We start from the raw sequence: 15952 nt of genomic DNA, 5'->3' as shown, positions 1-15952 counted from the left end.
GATGCCACGGGGTCAAGGTAAGTCACCCACCATCTCCCACCCACGCACTCAGTCACTTTCACCCAGTCACCCACCCAACCAGTCACCCACCCACTCACTCAGTCACCCACTCAGTCACCCACCCACTCAGTCACCCACCCACCCACTCAGTCACCCACCCAGTCACCCACCCAGTCACCCACACAACCACCCAGTCACTTTCACCCAGTCGCCCACCCAACCAGTCACCCACCCACTCACTCAGTCACCCACTCAGTCACCCACCCACTCAGTCACCCACCCACCCACTCAGTCACCCACCCAGTCACCCACACAACCACCCAGTCACTTTCACCCAGTCACCCACCCAACCAGTCACCCACCCACTCACTCAGTCACCCACTCAGTCACCCACTCAGTCACCCACCCACCCACTCAGTCACCCACCCAGTCACCCACCCAGTCACTTTCACCCAGTCACCCACCCACTCAGTAACATACCCACCCACTCACTTAGTCACCCAAAAACTCACTTAGTCACCCACTCACTCAGTCAAGTAACCCACACACTCACTCAGTCAAGTCACCCACCCACCCAGTCACCCACCCACCCACCCAGTCACCCACCCAGTCACCCAAGTCACCCACCCACCCAGTCACCCACCCAGTCACCCACCCACCCACCCACCCAGTCACCCACCCATACCCAGTCACCCACCCAGTCACCCACCCACCCAGTCACCCACCCACCCAGTCAGTCACCCACCCACCCAGTCAGTCACCCACCCAGTCACCCACCCACCCAGTCACCCAGTCACCCACCCACCCAGTCACCCAGTCACCCACCCACCCAGTCAGTCACCCACCCAGTCAACTCAACTCACCCTAGCCAACCCACCCACCCAGTCACCCACCCAGTCAGTCACCCAAGTCACCCAAGTGTCACCCACCCAGTCACCCACCCACCCAGTCACCCACCCAGTCACCCACCCACACACCCACCCAGTCACTTTCACCCAGTCACCCACCCACTCAGTCACCCACCCACCCAGTCACCCACCCACCCACCCACTTAGTCAACTCAGTCACCCACCCACTCACCCACCCACTCAGTCACCCACCCACTCACCCACCCAGTCAGTCACCCAGTCACCCACCCAGTCAGTCACCCACTCACCCACCCACCCAGTCAGTCACCCACTCACCCACCCAGTCAGTCACCCACTCACCCACTCAGTCAGTCACCCACTCACCCACCCAGTCAGTCTCCCACTCACCCACCCAGTCAGTCTCCCACTCACCCACCCAGTCAGTCTCCCACTCACCCACCCAATCAGTCTCCCACCCAGTCAGTCTCCCACCCAGTCAGTCTCCCACCCACTCTCCCACTCAGTCTCCCACTCAGTTTCCCATTCAGTTCCCACTCACCCACCCATTCAGTTTCCCACTCACCCACCCATTCAGTTTCCCACTCACCCACCAATTCAGTTTCCCACTCACCCACCCATTCAGTTTCCCACTCACCCACCCATTCAGTTTCCCACTCACCCACCCATTCAGTTTCCCACTCACCCACCCATTCAGTTTCCCACTCATCCACCCATTCAGTTTCCCACTCATCCACCCATTCAGTTTCCCACTCACCCACCCATTCAGTCTCCCACTCACCCACCCATTCAGTCTCCCACTCACCCACCCATTCAGTCTCACACTCAACCACCCATTCAGTCTCACACTCACCCACCCATTCAGTCTCACACTCACCCACCCAGTCTCACCCAAAACCACCCACCCAGTCACTGACCCCACCCACCCACTCACCGACCCCACCCACCCACTCACCGACCCCACCTACCCACTCACTGACCCACCCAGTCACCGACCCCAGTCACTGACCCACCCAGTCACCGACCCTGAAAAAGTCACCCAGTCACCGACCCACCCACCGACCCAAAGTCACCCACCCACCCAAAGTCACCCACCCACCGACCCAGAGTCACCCACCCACCCACCGACCCAAAGTCACCCACCCACCGACCCAAAGTCACCCACCCACCGACCCAAAGTCATCCACCCCCCGACCCAACTCACCCACCCACCAACCCAACTCACCCACCCAACCACCGACCCAAAGTCACCCACCGACCCAAAGTCACCCACCCACCGACCCAAAGTCAAACCGACCCAAAGTCACCCACCCACCCACCGACCCAAAGTCACCCACCCACCCACCGACCCAAAGTCACCCACCCACCAACCCAAAGTCACCCACCCACCGACCCAAAGTCACCCACCCACCGACCCAAAGTCACACACCCACCGACCCAAAGTCACCCACCCACCGACCCAAAGTCACCCACCTACCGACCCAAAGTCAAACCGACCCAAAGTCACCCACCCAGTCACCGACCCAAAGTCACCCACTCAGTCACCAACCCACCCACCCACTCAGTCAAGTGTCACACAGTCACCCACACACTCAGTCAACTCAGTCACCCACCTAGCTGTCAAGGGGAGGGGGGAAGCCTAACCCTGTCGTACGCCCCCCCCAAAATTACATCCCGGGCAACGCCCGGTCTCTCAGCTAGTATATATATATATATATATATATATATATATATATATATATATATATATATATATATATATATATATATATATATATATATATATAAGCTTTCACAAATAAAAGCATTTTGTTAACCACAGATTGGTATCGTCTAATATATATATATATATTTTTTTTTTAAAGAAGAAAGCGCCCGATCCTAGTTTGATATCAGATTGTAAAAAATGTAATATTTAGGACTTTTTACGATTAAAAACTCACAATACAGCCGTGAATAAAAAGCATGGTATGAGAAAACTCATGCACCAACAGGTGACACCAGAACGCCGCTTTGCCTGCTCCGTGGTGGGTTGTTATTCTCCAAAACGCCACTGCTGGTGTTGCCGCTTGTATCGTCCTCCGGCAACCTGCATATGCAGAAAGTGGTTCCCACTCAAGCTCCCATTAGCCGAACAGACAACCGCAGACGTTCTTCTCTCCGGTTTTGAAATGCACACCCGCACAGCTACCATAGCTCACTCACAGCACGGGACTGCTTTCTGCATATGCAGGTTGCCGGAGGACGATACAAGTGGCGACACCAGCAGTGGAGTTTTGGAGCATAACATCCCACGACGGAGCAGGCAAAGCGGCGTGTTCCGGTGTCACCTGTTGGCGCATGAGTTTACTCATACCATGCTTTTTATTTACGGCTATATTGTGAGTTTTTAATCGTAAAAAGTCCTAAATATTATTTTTTTTACAATCTGATATCACACTAGGATCGTGTGCTTTCTTCTTCTTTTTTGTGTTTAGGTTACACAATGGGAGTTTGTTGAACCCAGGAAGAAGGCTGCAAGTATCCAAGGAGACCCAGTTAAGGTTAACCCATGGTTGGGTCACATTGATACCGGAACTTTCATTTTTAATTTTTTATATTGTTCATTTATATCAATATCCATATGTTTTTTTTTTTTATATATATTGCATAATTTTGCATCTAAGCTTTGCTCACATAGCTATTTTCACACTCACAACACATTAGAGGTATCATTTGATAGATTTGTATTTTATTATATACATTTTGGGCATCTGTATTCCTTGCTGGTTATTCATCATATATAATTTAGTTTTATTGGTGGATGTTTTGGTTATATCACTTGTAGCCCCCTGTAAACTGCAAGGGCTATATATATCTTTCTCCTACTGTGGTAAGTCCTGTTAAGGGCAGGCGCCAGTAGTAATCATGGGTTTTCCCCCTTCAAGCCCTGCCTTGAGTGATAGATGCAGGCCCCGAACTCTGCTGTAGGCATGAGACAGAGGGGAGGTCCTGCTGACATCATGAGAGGTGGGGCTGACTCTATTTAGTAGCCAGTTCCTGTGAGTAACAGTCATTCTAGCTCGAGTCTAGTTCGAAGTCTAGTTCGAGTCTGTCCTGGGAGTTGGAGGAGAGGAGTAGGTCAAGCTCTGTCCTGGGAGCAGGAGAGAGAGAGAGAATTCTGGCCTATTAGTTTGGAGAGTGAGCCGAGCTCCGGTGGACCAATGCCCCTCACCCTGATGAGGGGGTGATGGGGAGGATCTACCCCCACCCAGAGGATACCCTCTGAGGTGGGCATTGGGGTATTGAGGCCCCTCACAGACCATCCTGCTGGGGTGCATCTTGGAGGAAAGGAGAGGAGAGGAGAAGGCCTGTACACCTTTGGAGTGCCTTGTGTGCTGCTGCTGCTGCTGTCTGCTGCCAAGGCTGCTGTGTGCGAGCTAGAGACAATAAAGAGACATTGCTGATTTCACCAGAGACTGTGTGTGATTCTGGAGCATCCACCCTGGGACCAGGGTTATTTCTTCTATAAGGGTCCTACCCCATATCCCTGGGAAGTTATAGAGGATGGAGGCACTGCACCATCACTAAAGAATGAGGCAACTACCCCAGAAGCCTGGTCCTGTGTCCCCAACATCATCGTGGGAAGCTCAGGCCCTCCTGTTACCGGCAGGTACGCACCACTCAAGCACGTGTAACCAGCCCTCACACACCCTAGATATAGCATCTGTGTCTGGGGGGGGGGGGAATATGGGTTGCACACTGTACATGTATAAGCGCTGTCCGTTACACATTACTTTTGTTTTTCTTGATATAAAATAAAAAAATTATATATGTAGATAGATACACACCTGTTACCTGTACACACACACTAGGGGAACACTGGTTATAAGATCACTTGGAATCTATTTACCCACAACTCACAATAAGTGCAGATCATTGTATGCTTTCTAAAGCAACAGGACTTGTCACAATGCCTAGGGTGTGCATTAGAGCTCACATACAGATAATCAAACATTGCAGATTCAGCATGAGTTTTTCTATCTGCTACAAAGTATAATCCAGGACCTACAATAATATAGGGCGGTAATGACAGCACTCCAATACTTGCTCAACAACAAGATCAAAACGTGACAGCTTTACGTTACATCAAGGCTAATGAAGTAAACTGTCATGTACAGTAAAGATACAACCCTGTTTATACATGATTGTTTTATTTATATTACTATCTGGTGTTCCACTTTGTTCTTCGTTTTTTGAAACGGAGCCTTCTATTTTAAAGGGCTATTCTCGCCTGGCAAAGCGAAAAATCTTTGTGACATTTGGTGCCTAAGCAAACGAGGTCATAATGCCTTCAAGATATTCTTTTCTTCGAGGGCGTTAAAATTCACACAAACGCAAGTGTCCTATTTTAATTAAGAACATGCCCTTCTGTGCCACTGACAAAGTGCCCTCATCTTCTTCTCCATAATTACAACCCTCCCTGTTTTTAAAGACGTAATTGTTTTTCGAAAAGACTGAAAAAAGTAAAATTTCCACTGCAAGGATAATTACACTTCCTTAATTTGGTGAGTTGTTTATGGCATTTTACAGATTTTTTTTTTTCTCTCTCCATTTTTCATCTTTGGGAGTGTATTTCAGATACTGGCAGGCATAGTTGAATAGTGCATCCATTGTTTAAAGGAAGTATTGTGTGGAATGTTTGTGTTTTCTTTATTTTAGTGATTTTAAACTATTTTATTGATTTATGATTGTACGCGAGGGATTCATTGCAATCTGGTAATCCAGGCCTCAGTGCATTGATATAGGGGTATGACAAGTTGCATACATGAAAGGGCTGCTTGACTCCTCAGTGAGGACTGGTTTGGTTAAACATTATTAGGCTGAGCCTGACAGAGGTCACTAAATATCAAATATCATGATCCCAGGCGATAAATCTGAACTGTTGAATTTTTAGCCCTTCTTCATTTCACAGTGGACAGGTGTAGAGGAGATGAACCAGGAAAGCCATCACTGTCTGTCACATACGACACACCTGTGAGCATGTGACCTGCATATGGGACAAGGGTTAATACACAACTCACAAGCTGGCCTACTTGTCACCTTCACGAAGGTCCCTCAAATTAACAATATCTCCCCTCAATCCATCCCCTTATACCATCTGTCACGAACAGCACACAAGTGAGCACGTGACTTAGATATGCAACCAGGGTTAATACGCACAGCTACTGAAGCCAACTCGCCTTTCTCTTCCGCAAGGTACTTTCAATGAGTTAATATTAACCCCTTACTCAATTGTAATCGCCTATCCACTGCCACCACCCGAGAAATATGCAAAATATATAATTAATATATATCTGCCAGCGTCTCAGGTCCATGTTTATTATATATATTTTGTGGCGGCTCAGGGGTTCCCAAAAAGAGCTTGCTGGGGTTCTGTGTGTTGTTTATTATAGCGAAAACAATTCACACACACAAAAATCTGTTGTAGCAAAATGTGTCAGAAAATGTAAGTACTCTCTACAAAGCGTGTAATAGTTCATTCAGGACACAAAGCATCACTTTTTACATTTTTTTATATATATAAAAATAGAGTTCTTTAGATTACAGAAAAAGATTACAAGAACATACAATTACAATAAATGTTGAACAGTTTCTTAAAATAGCAGGATAAAACATAAAACAGAAATCGCTATATCGTAGGTTACCATATGTCATAGGGTTTCCCCCAGAAAGGTCACTGGTGTACAAATATGAAAATTCACATATTTGATCTCAAACACACCTCTATTGAATTCTGATGTCAAAACTCCAGGGCAAGCCCTATCTACCATTCTTGTCTTTTCCCACTGAAACCCACATAAGCCCACCCCTGTCGTAAATCAGCTGCTAGGTTGACGGTTCTACGCCAGAGAACCCCCCCCCCCCCATAAAAAAAGACATTTAATAAGTACTTGCCTCAAACTATAAATGCAATCATAACTACCTTTCTCTAATACTTTGCCACACTTGAGTCATATCAATAGATTCAGATGCTTATGGCGGATGTAACAAGACTTTTGACCATCTTGTTACTAAATTTGAGTGACAAATGGATATCTGTCCTTGGCACCTCTTACCCATGTAGTGTGTGGTCTTATTGCATGTGTCTCCTTGTAATGATTACATATATCTGAACGTTATACTTTAGGATAGAGGTTATCACCGGATATCCTCAGTTTTAATAAATTCATTCTTTTTTTTTTTCAACTTGGGTTTTATTTGCAGTTTTCAATGGGGTACAGAATTTGAAAAGGGAACATTCAGGACCACATCTAGCAGTTCCGCATTATATAAAATATTGACCAATCAATCCAAATTTAAATTTGAACAGTAATGATGGGTTCAAATTATCAACAATTAATAACAACACAGTAAATAATAGACCAGACAAATACATAGGAAAAGAGTGGGTGCGGGGGGACACCTTCTTTTTTGGCCTTAGGTTTTTAACTTGTCTATTTTCCTGTACCTATTACAGGCATACCCCGCATTAACGTACGCAATGGGACCGGAGCATGTATGTAAAGCGAAAATGTACTTAAAGTGAAGCACTACCTTTTCCCACTTATTGATGCATGTACAGTACTGCAATCGTCATATACGTGCATAACTGATGTAAATAACGCATTTGTAACAGGCTCTATAGTCTCCCTGCGGGCGCACAGCTTCGGTACAGGTAGGGAGCCGGTATTGCTGTTCAGGACGTGATGACCGGCGCATGCGTGAGCTGCCGTTTGCCTATTGGGCGATATGTACTTACTCGCGAGTGTACTTAAAGTGAGTGTACTTAAAGCGGGGTATGCCTGTATCTATAAGAAATACTCATTGTTCCGGGCCTTCTGACCTTTGATCTTGGAATTTGCCCAAACAACCATGGGGAGGGGGAGGGGAGAAATAGTGGGGGGTGGGGGGGACACCACTTTACAATCCTAAATAAAGGCAAGTTCTCTGTTGTCTCTCTGCCTCCCTTCTCTGGCAAACCAATGATCCCAGATCTGGGGAAACTTATGAGTTAATTCATTCTTTTGTGGAATACTTTCATAGCTATGCTGCTTGAGCTTTGCATAACCCCACAGAGAATGCTTTTAAAAGTACCTCTAAAAGTGTAGTGTTTACTTGGATGTCAGAGAGCTATATTTTAATCCCATCTCTGGCAAAACTGCTCTTATCTAAAGGTTCTATCAGCCCCATACAACACATCTTGTATGTTTAGTTGGCCATACGTGATAACCCACCAATTAAGCAATCTTTGAAGCTCTGGACAGACCCAGGAAGAGTCTTGACCTGTCATAAACCTAATAGTATTGGTATTATTATTATTTTTTTTTTTAGGTAAACACATTAACCCCTGAAGCACCAGATTTATTAAAAAAACATAATATTCCCCACCATTTTCCTTACACTGTCATAATTGCAGTCTTAGTTTCAGCCAGTAAGGCTGAGAACAAGGGTTTTTAAAGAGAATGCTCCATTAAGTATTGATCACCGTCGATTCCTCTGCACGAATCATAAAGTTGAAAGCACCAAACTTCTAAAACAATGTATACAGACGTTGCACAGATGTGTTTGCGGACTCATTTTTTTTCTCATGAGGGTGTTTCCAGTCCCTCATAGAACCTGAAATTATTTATCAGAGCTGTGTTGTTTGTCTATACTCCAGTGTTAAAACGGTTCAGGTTTGCTGTAGAGAAACTAAATAGACACTGACATTACTAGTCTGTGCATTCACTTGTGTTTGCACGTTCATAAACCATGATGTGGCTACGGGCCACTGGATGATAGTTGTGGGAGCCACATAACAAATCAGTGTTACTACTGATTCCCATTATTCATTCGTTATTCTAATGATATTCTTCTTACACGTACAGTAGTACTTCAGCACACGTCTTTCTGTAATGCTATTTATTCTACATTTCCCAGGAGGTCAATTTCTATGATTTTAACGCCTGCTACCTCTGCATACAGAATGCCAATTTCAGCACATTGTAAAACTTGTATGAACAGAAAAGAGCAATGTTTGGTCTAGCAACAGGGGCATTTATTGGCTCTTCAAACAGTATGTGTAATCCACATTTCAGTGCTATTATTGATCTTCAGGAAAAGGTGTAACCCTACTCATCTGCTAAAATGTTTTCAGGCCATAGACTTGTGTCATTCTTCTTTCATTCCAAACAACACATTAACATTGATCATAGGCCTGAAACAACTAAGTCGGAATTGCGCTAACAAAATATACTTAATGCAAAAAAAATGTGTTGATGTATTTTTTATTGAGAGAGTTCCAACTCGCTGAACATACTGCTGCCTGCAGAAATTAAATGCGCAGCAAGCGTAATGAAGTGCTATAGGATTTAAAATATGACCAATCTATAACATATTTGCTGGATTTCTGCCTTACACGGTTATTACTCTGTAGTTTGCTGACAATCCTCCTTCCTGGTGTTTCCCTACAGGCACTGGAGAGAGTGGGAAGAGCACCTTTATTAAGCAGATGAGAATAATTCACGGGTCTGGCTACACAGATGAGGACAGGAGAGGATTCACAAAGCTTGTTTACCAAAACATATTTACTGCCATGCAGTCTATGATCAAGGCTATGGACACGCTACGGATACAATACTCTTCAGAGCAGAACATGGTAAGCCAAATGTTTTTGTGTCTTTTTGTTTTGGTGAGAGATTTGTTTCTGAGCAAGCTGTCATTTAGGCTTTGTCCCCGCTGGCGCTGAGCGCGCTCATGCTTAGAGCATGAGCGCCGGGTGTCCTGCAACTTGCGGGGGGAGGAGGGAGGGGGCGCATTGCGGGCTATCGAGCAAGCGGGAAAGTTTAAAAAATGTGTTTATTAAAGCGCCGAGCGTGTGTGCCCGCGAATTTGCTCGAGTGGGAACATGCATATATATATATATATATATATATATATATATATATATATATATATATATATATATATATGCATATATATATATATGCATGTAACCGCGCCAAGCTCAGCGAGCTCAGCGCCAGCGGGGACTCAGCCTTATACTGTGGGAATGCTTTTGTTTACACTGTCAACCCAGACTTATTGCTAATATACATTACTGAAGAGCATAACTGTAAATGTATTCCAAGTTCAGACAGCAGCACTGTTCTGATACACAGAAGGACAGAGGAGCAACCCAGAGACTCTAGTTCTATTGTTCTATTGGAGCTCTTAGCACAGAGACAGATAATATAAATCGTTTGATATATAGAACAGCAAACATTTGTGTTTCATACTTAATTTATTGTACTGTATATGGATAAGTTACAACACAGAGTGCAATTGAAAGTGTTATTGAAAACATACATATATATATATTAGCTGAAAGTACCCAGCGTTGGTCGGGAATTCTAAGAAACCTAAAAAATACTGAGATTTCTAAATGGATAATTAAATTTTTTAGTTTCTTAATGAATCTTTGTTTATGTATTTATATTCTAATGCGGTTGGGTCAACTATATTTTAGTTTTTTCCAACAGGCGCAAAAACATACACATTTTTTTCTAGTTCCCACTCTGGAGCATACAACATAATGTTGACCATGTGCAAAACATGGATTTTCTTAATTCATTCCAGCTATTTACAATTCTGCCAAATTTAGTTAAAATCAGTGCAGTTTTCAAAGGATCATTCCACCATCTTAACAAAATGGCATCAAATTGTATCCAAACATAGACAAAAACATGTTCCTTGATCTCAGGAACCATCATGGTTACGATATCTTAAGAGGTATTCAAATGCATAGAAAAGAGACAAACAACCTTCCAAAATATATAGTAGATGATATAAGCTTTAAGAGGTTTGTTGTCGTCCTGAAGGGCAAGGTAGACTTAGTGACCTTCAATCAAGTGACTGAGTAATCAGTAGTTCTTTTTCGCATATGGACTCCAAAGTAGTCTGCCCAGAGAGAGACATGGTCAACTCCTCATTTTTTTTTATCTGCTAAACAGAAGTCTTATTCTAATTGGCCAAAATACATACAGAAAGTGCTCTGGAGACTTGTTATGAGTAGTTAGGCCAAGTGGAGGTATTAAATCTGCAGGCCGTTTGGCAGTTTTCCAAGTGGACAGCATGCCTAGTGGCCACAGACCACTTTCCATGTGTTCACCAACTCCAATGTTGGCGCAAGCTACACATTTTTAACTGTGCTAAACAGGCCTTTCAGGTTTTAGATTGAATTCACTTGTTTTATAACAGTCATCAGTCTGACCATGAAAAATGCTACTTTTACAGCTACATCATGTTTTATTCACATCTGTATCTTCTGAGGTGTCAGCCATTTTGTATTCTTTTTATACATTAATCATTGATATTTTTATTTTTTTTGCATTTGTTTTGTGTTTTGAACATTTATTGTGATTTTAGAATAAAATTGTTTCTATTTTTCGAAGACCGGTGTGCAGACTCTTCCATTGTGTGTTCCCTTCTTTATGATTATTGGTCTGTTAGTGCGGTTTGTTTTTTTGGAACATAACACGAGGGAACTTGCACCTAGCACAGGGGTGGACAACTCCAGTCCTCAAGGGCCACCAACAGGTTAGGTTTGCAGGTTATCCCTGCTTCAGCACAGGTGGCTCAATCAGTGGCTCAGTCGAAGACTGCACCTCTTGTGCTAAAGTAGGGATATCCTGAAAACCTGACCTGTTGGTGGCCCATGAGGACTGGAGTTGCTCACCCCTGACCTAGTAATTGTTTCTGTCATTTTTTTATTTTTAGGAGTGCACCACCTAGCTTATTGCTATACTAATAATGTTACAGTAAACATCCAATAATAAGTTTAACTGTGATCTAGTGCAGCGGTGCGCAAACTGTGGGGCGCGACCCCCAGGGGGGGCGCGAGACTGCCGGTGGGGGGCGCGGGGTTTACAGAGGCCCCGCGCACTTCCCGAAGGCACTTAAATTAAGTGCCGGGGGAGCTGCAGGGCCTCTGTAAACCATACTTACCCGTGACTCCGGCGGCTTCCTTCTTGCGTCGCCATGGCAACGCGGCGTCAAAATGACGCCGCGAGGTCATGTGACGTCACGTTGCTATGGCAACGTGATGTCATGACGCCGGAGGGCGGGTCATTGGTGGTTAGGGGGGGCGCGGAAGAGAGGGGACCGCCGGCAGGGGGGCGCAGGGAAAAAAGTTTGCGCCCCCCTGATCTAGTGTATGGTGCAATCCTTAAAGCAGCAATCCCACTCCTTTTTTTTTTAATAGGTTTGAAACAGGGGGTCTCCAGAGCTGAACCCCATTAATTTACTCTCCGGAGACCCCCTGCTTTCCGAGATACTTACTTCCGTAGGGGGTGCCAGTAGCAGCTCTGGCTGGACTGTGTGTGGGGATCATAATGGCGGCTTAAATGTCACGCTGACCAATAGCAAGCCGTGATGTCATTCCTTGCGTCTTCCTATTGGCCCGCAGGACCTTTAAACCTCCGGAGCAGCTACCGGCACACACTAAAGAGGTAGGTGCCTTCGGATCAGGGTGTCCCCGGAGCTGAAATTAACAGGATTCATTGCAGAGACCTCCTGCTCCCCATCTATTGGAAAAAAAAACAACAACATGTTTTGCTCCTTTAAAGGAGCAGTTCTGTGTAGACTGTTGTCGATTTATTTTACATAGATAGGAAATGGGGGCATCCGGAGCTGAACCGCATTAATTCGAGCTGCAGAGACCCCCTGCTTCCCAAGATAGGAGGAAGGTGCCGCCAGGAGAAACAAAATGGAGGTTTAAATCTCCCGTATCCTGCGGGCCCATCATGGCTTCCCATTGGCCCATGTGTCACGGGGTTTTAAATGTCCATTAAGTACCAGCGGTACCTTCTCCAGTATGTATCTCGGGAGGCAGAGAGTCCCCGGAGCTGAACCCCTGCTTTCCACCTGTATAAATAAACGGGGAGAGGGTTAAGGTGGGTCTGCTCATTGTAAGATGTTGCAGCGTTTAATGCTTATCTTTCTTTGTGGCACTGTAGCACTCTAGAAATACTAGCTGGTCTTTGCATGTTTAGTTTGTTGTAGCTCTCAGAAGGTAATGATTTCGCTATCAAATACAGTAAATAAATGCATATCAAATCATTTCTTTAAAATGTATAGAATGTATTCTGAGGGATTGTAGCAAGGATTGAGAAAGGGCTCTAAGGAGCCTGAAATGTGTAGGGTTGTATGTACTAGTCTTTTGTTTGTCCCCGTTTTCATTTTTATGTAGTCTTAATAAACATTTTTAGCCTTCCATTGGGTGAGCTGGTGGTGCTTTTTTGGACGCTAGCGAATCTTTTTTCCAATCCATATCCACTGCGTGGATTGTAGCACAGATTGCTTTATCTTCATGCATTTCAGGTCTCAGTTGTGAATTATGAGGGAGTCTCCCTTGTAAAGAGATGATTAAATGATGTCCTTTTGCAATTTTGAGAGACATTAATCATGTGTATTGGGTCAAAAGATTTTTCCTGTGGATAAAATGTCTGCCATTTTGTTTTTGCCTCCGAACCCCCTCAATATAAACATTGGCAGCAGATCTCTTTGGAGTGCTTTATCAAAATAAAGAACATTAAGAATTCCTGTATAGAGTTTGACAACGTTTGATTAAAAGTGGCATAAATGAAAAAGATGTTTCTAAAATAGATTTCCAGGGAAGGTACGTTTATATGGCTTGTTGACAAATATATGGTTGCAAAATCGTAATTCAATGTATCTTGACAAAAATAGTTGTGTTTATTATTATGACAGAGGGTTGCTATGTTACTTAAACATAGACATTAATGTACTCACAGTGGGATTGCAAACCGATTCAATATCCATGTTGCAAAATGCTGTGTAAAGGGTGGATACTATCTACAAAATATCCATTCTGCTTTTGCATGAGAGCATCATTCTGATTTCAACTTGTTCTATTTGTTTAAGAAAGAGGTAGCAGGCAGCACTGGAGAATAATCTTGTGACAGGTACCACCTGTCATCTCTTCCATCTCGCTATGTACAGTACTTTGCTTAGTAACTGTATATGTTGGTTATTGTGAACATGCTCTCCATGTGTCAGCATGTACTTCAAGGCACATTCATCCCTCTACACCTGCTCAGAAATGCATTTTTTTTAATTAAAAAAAAAAAAATACTTGACTCATAGATACTATGAAACTAAAGGTGCAATCCCTCCTCCGACCAAAGTGTTTGGATCTGGAGTGACTGATGTCTTGTAAATATTTGCAGATTATTTTCAGTTTGTTTGTGATTCGAGTCGTGTGTGGGATTTGACTTCTTTTTTTTTTTTTTTGTAATGCACTGTGGGTTGAGCAAAATATGCCCTCCCTTCCATAGGCAAACAGCCCTCTTATATTTGTGCCTGCTTCAGCACGATACAACCCTGGCTTGTGCCACTGCCCAGCCGCTCTTCTCACTGCTGCAGAAGATACCTGCCCAGCTATGGTATGGTGCTCAATCTGATAAACCCATGTGGTCTCCACTTTGCAAGTGGAAGTTTGGAGACCACCTACGAAGCAGGGAGTGCTGTGGCTGGCAGGATCAACATCTGCTAATGGTAACAATTGTTTAAAGAAGCTAGGTTCATTACATGTTAAGCTGTGTGATAATGATCCATGTTGAATGGATTGTGAAGTTTCTTAAAGCTCCAGAGGACTGTTTAGTAAATATGACCCTTTGGGGCTAATTCAGTAAAGATCGAAGTGGCCATTCTGGAAGTCAATGAGGATTTTCAGCTGAAAACCGTCTAAACAGCCACTTCTGTCTTTATTGAATTATCTCCTTAGTCCATTAAATAAACGTTGAGGATTTACCAGCTAATGGAAATACAAAACCAAGATTGGATCATTCTAACACTGTTTAACTGCAGTTAGTTGGCAGATATAAAAATGATTGATTTTCTGTTTTCACCTCTCACTCTAAAACATTTAATCCTAATGGATCTTTTTCTTATCCCTGGCATTTGTTACAGTTTTCCATTGTAGTACTTGAAGCCTTAACACGTTCTTAGAAAAATGCATAATATTTACATTCATAGGGTCATCATAAGATCGTTTACTCAATGAAGAGTTTCTTCTTTCCATCAGACATTTTGGCATACAAATATGTAATTCCTGCATTTGGATACATAAAAGGCTTGTGAAGTATGACAGGATGCGAAAGCAGAAGTGAATGTTAGAACAGATTTAGCCACATAGCTAGATTAAAAAAAAAAAAAAAAAAAGATTAAAGTCCCAATTCTGCATAGCTCTGGTCTACATGGCAGCTCTCACAGTAGAGAGGATGGAAAGAAATATGATATTTTTACGTACACAATTACCGTTGTGTAAAACAGATGTAGCTCGACAATGTTGCCTTGGGATCATGGCAAAGAAAGATTTCCCGGAGCCACAGACTTTGCATTCAAATATTTACATTTGCCGTACTTTGCTGCGAATGCTGCTGCTGAGGAAACTCGGTCAGGTTACTGTACATCTGTACAAGACGCAGACGTGAGAAGGGGATTTGCCCAAGATCATATCCCATTAAAATGACGCATGGGCTTGTTGCAAAAATGCAAGCTTTTCCCTGCAAATAGTTGCAAGCTTTCGGCGGCAAAACCAAACCCCGCCCGCCACTGTGACTGGCTCAGCCGGAGCCAAGTCACGCCCTGCTCTTTCATGCGCTGCTCTAAATTCCACCAGAGGGAGGAGGCACAACGGAGAGCCAATCAAAGACTGTTCCTGTATTGGGGAGGAGACGACCACAGGCTGCCCCAGCTCAGTTCTACTGAGCTAAGCTAGTGAGAGGAGCTATGGTATTACTCTGCTCTCAGTCTACTACCGCAAAGTGCTGCTAGAAGACATGTCCACCTTAGCGATAGCCACCTTCCATTTACCAGGAGGCTACCTGGTGGTCACCATAGATGGGCAGTGCCACCTGCGGTGCATCTGTCCCCAATGCCGGCTCCCGGGAAGTGAGGCCAATCCCACCGCTATATACCCAAGCTGCAAGGCCTATTATATGCGGCCGGCCTAATACCAGTGACCGCTATTAAGGAGGAAGACCGAGCCGCTACACCAACCGGTGTGGCCTCTACTGCCCTGC

General features: G+C 44.3%; 1 protein-coding gene across 2 annotated transcripts in view; it reads left to right on the top strand.

Moving 5' to 3' along the window:
• LOC142493950 (guanine nucleotide-binding protein subunit alpha-14) overlaps nucleotides 1-15952 on the top strand; it is a 203509-nt gene that overhangs the window by 97797 nt on the left and 89760 nt on the right. For both annotated transcript variants that reach the window (XM_075598739.1, XM_075598750.1), the window contains exon 2: nucleotides 9341-9525. In XM_075598739.1, the coding sequence (XP_075454854.1) occupies nucleotides 9341-9525 (185 nt within the window). The remainder of the gene's footprint in view (nucleotides 1-9340; nucleotides 9526-15952) is intronic.

Source organism: Ascaphus truei, chromosome 1, assembly GCF_040206685.1.
Source record: "Ascaphus truei isolate aAscTru1 chromosome 1, aAscTru1.hap1, whole genome shotgun sequence".
NCBI lineage: Eukaryota > Metazoa > Chordata > Amphibia > Anura > Ascaphidae > Ascaphus > Ascaphus truei.
The sequence above is the reverse complement of the archived record's forward strand: the minus strand, read 5'-3'. Positions and strand labels throughout refer to the sequence as shown.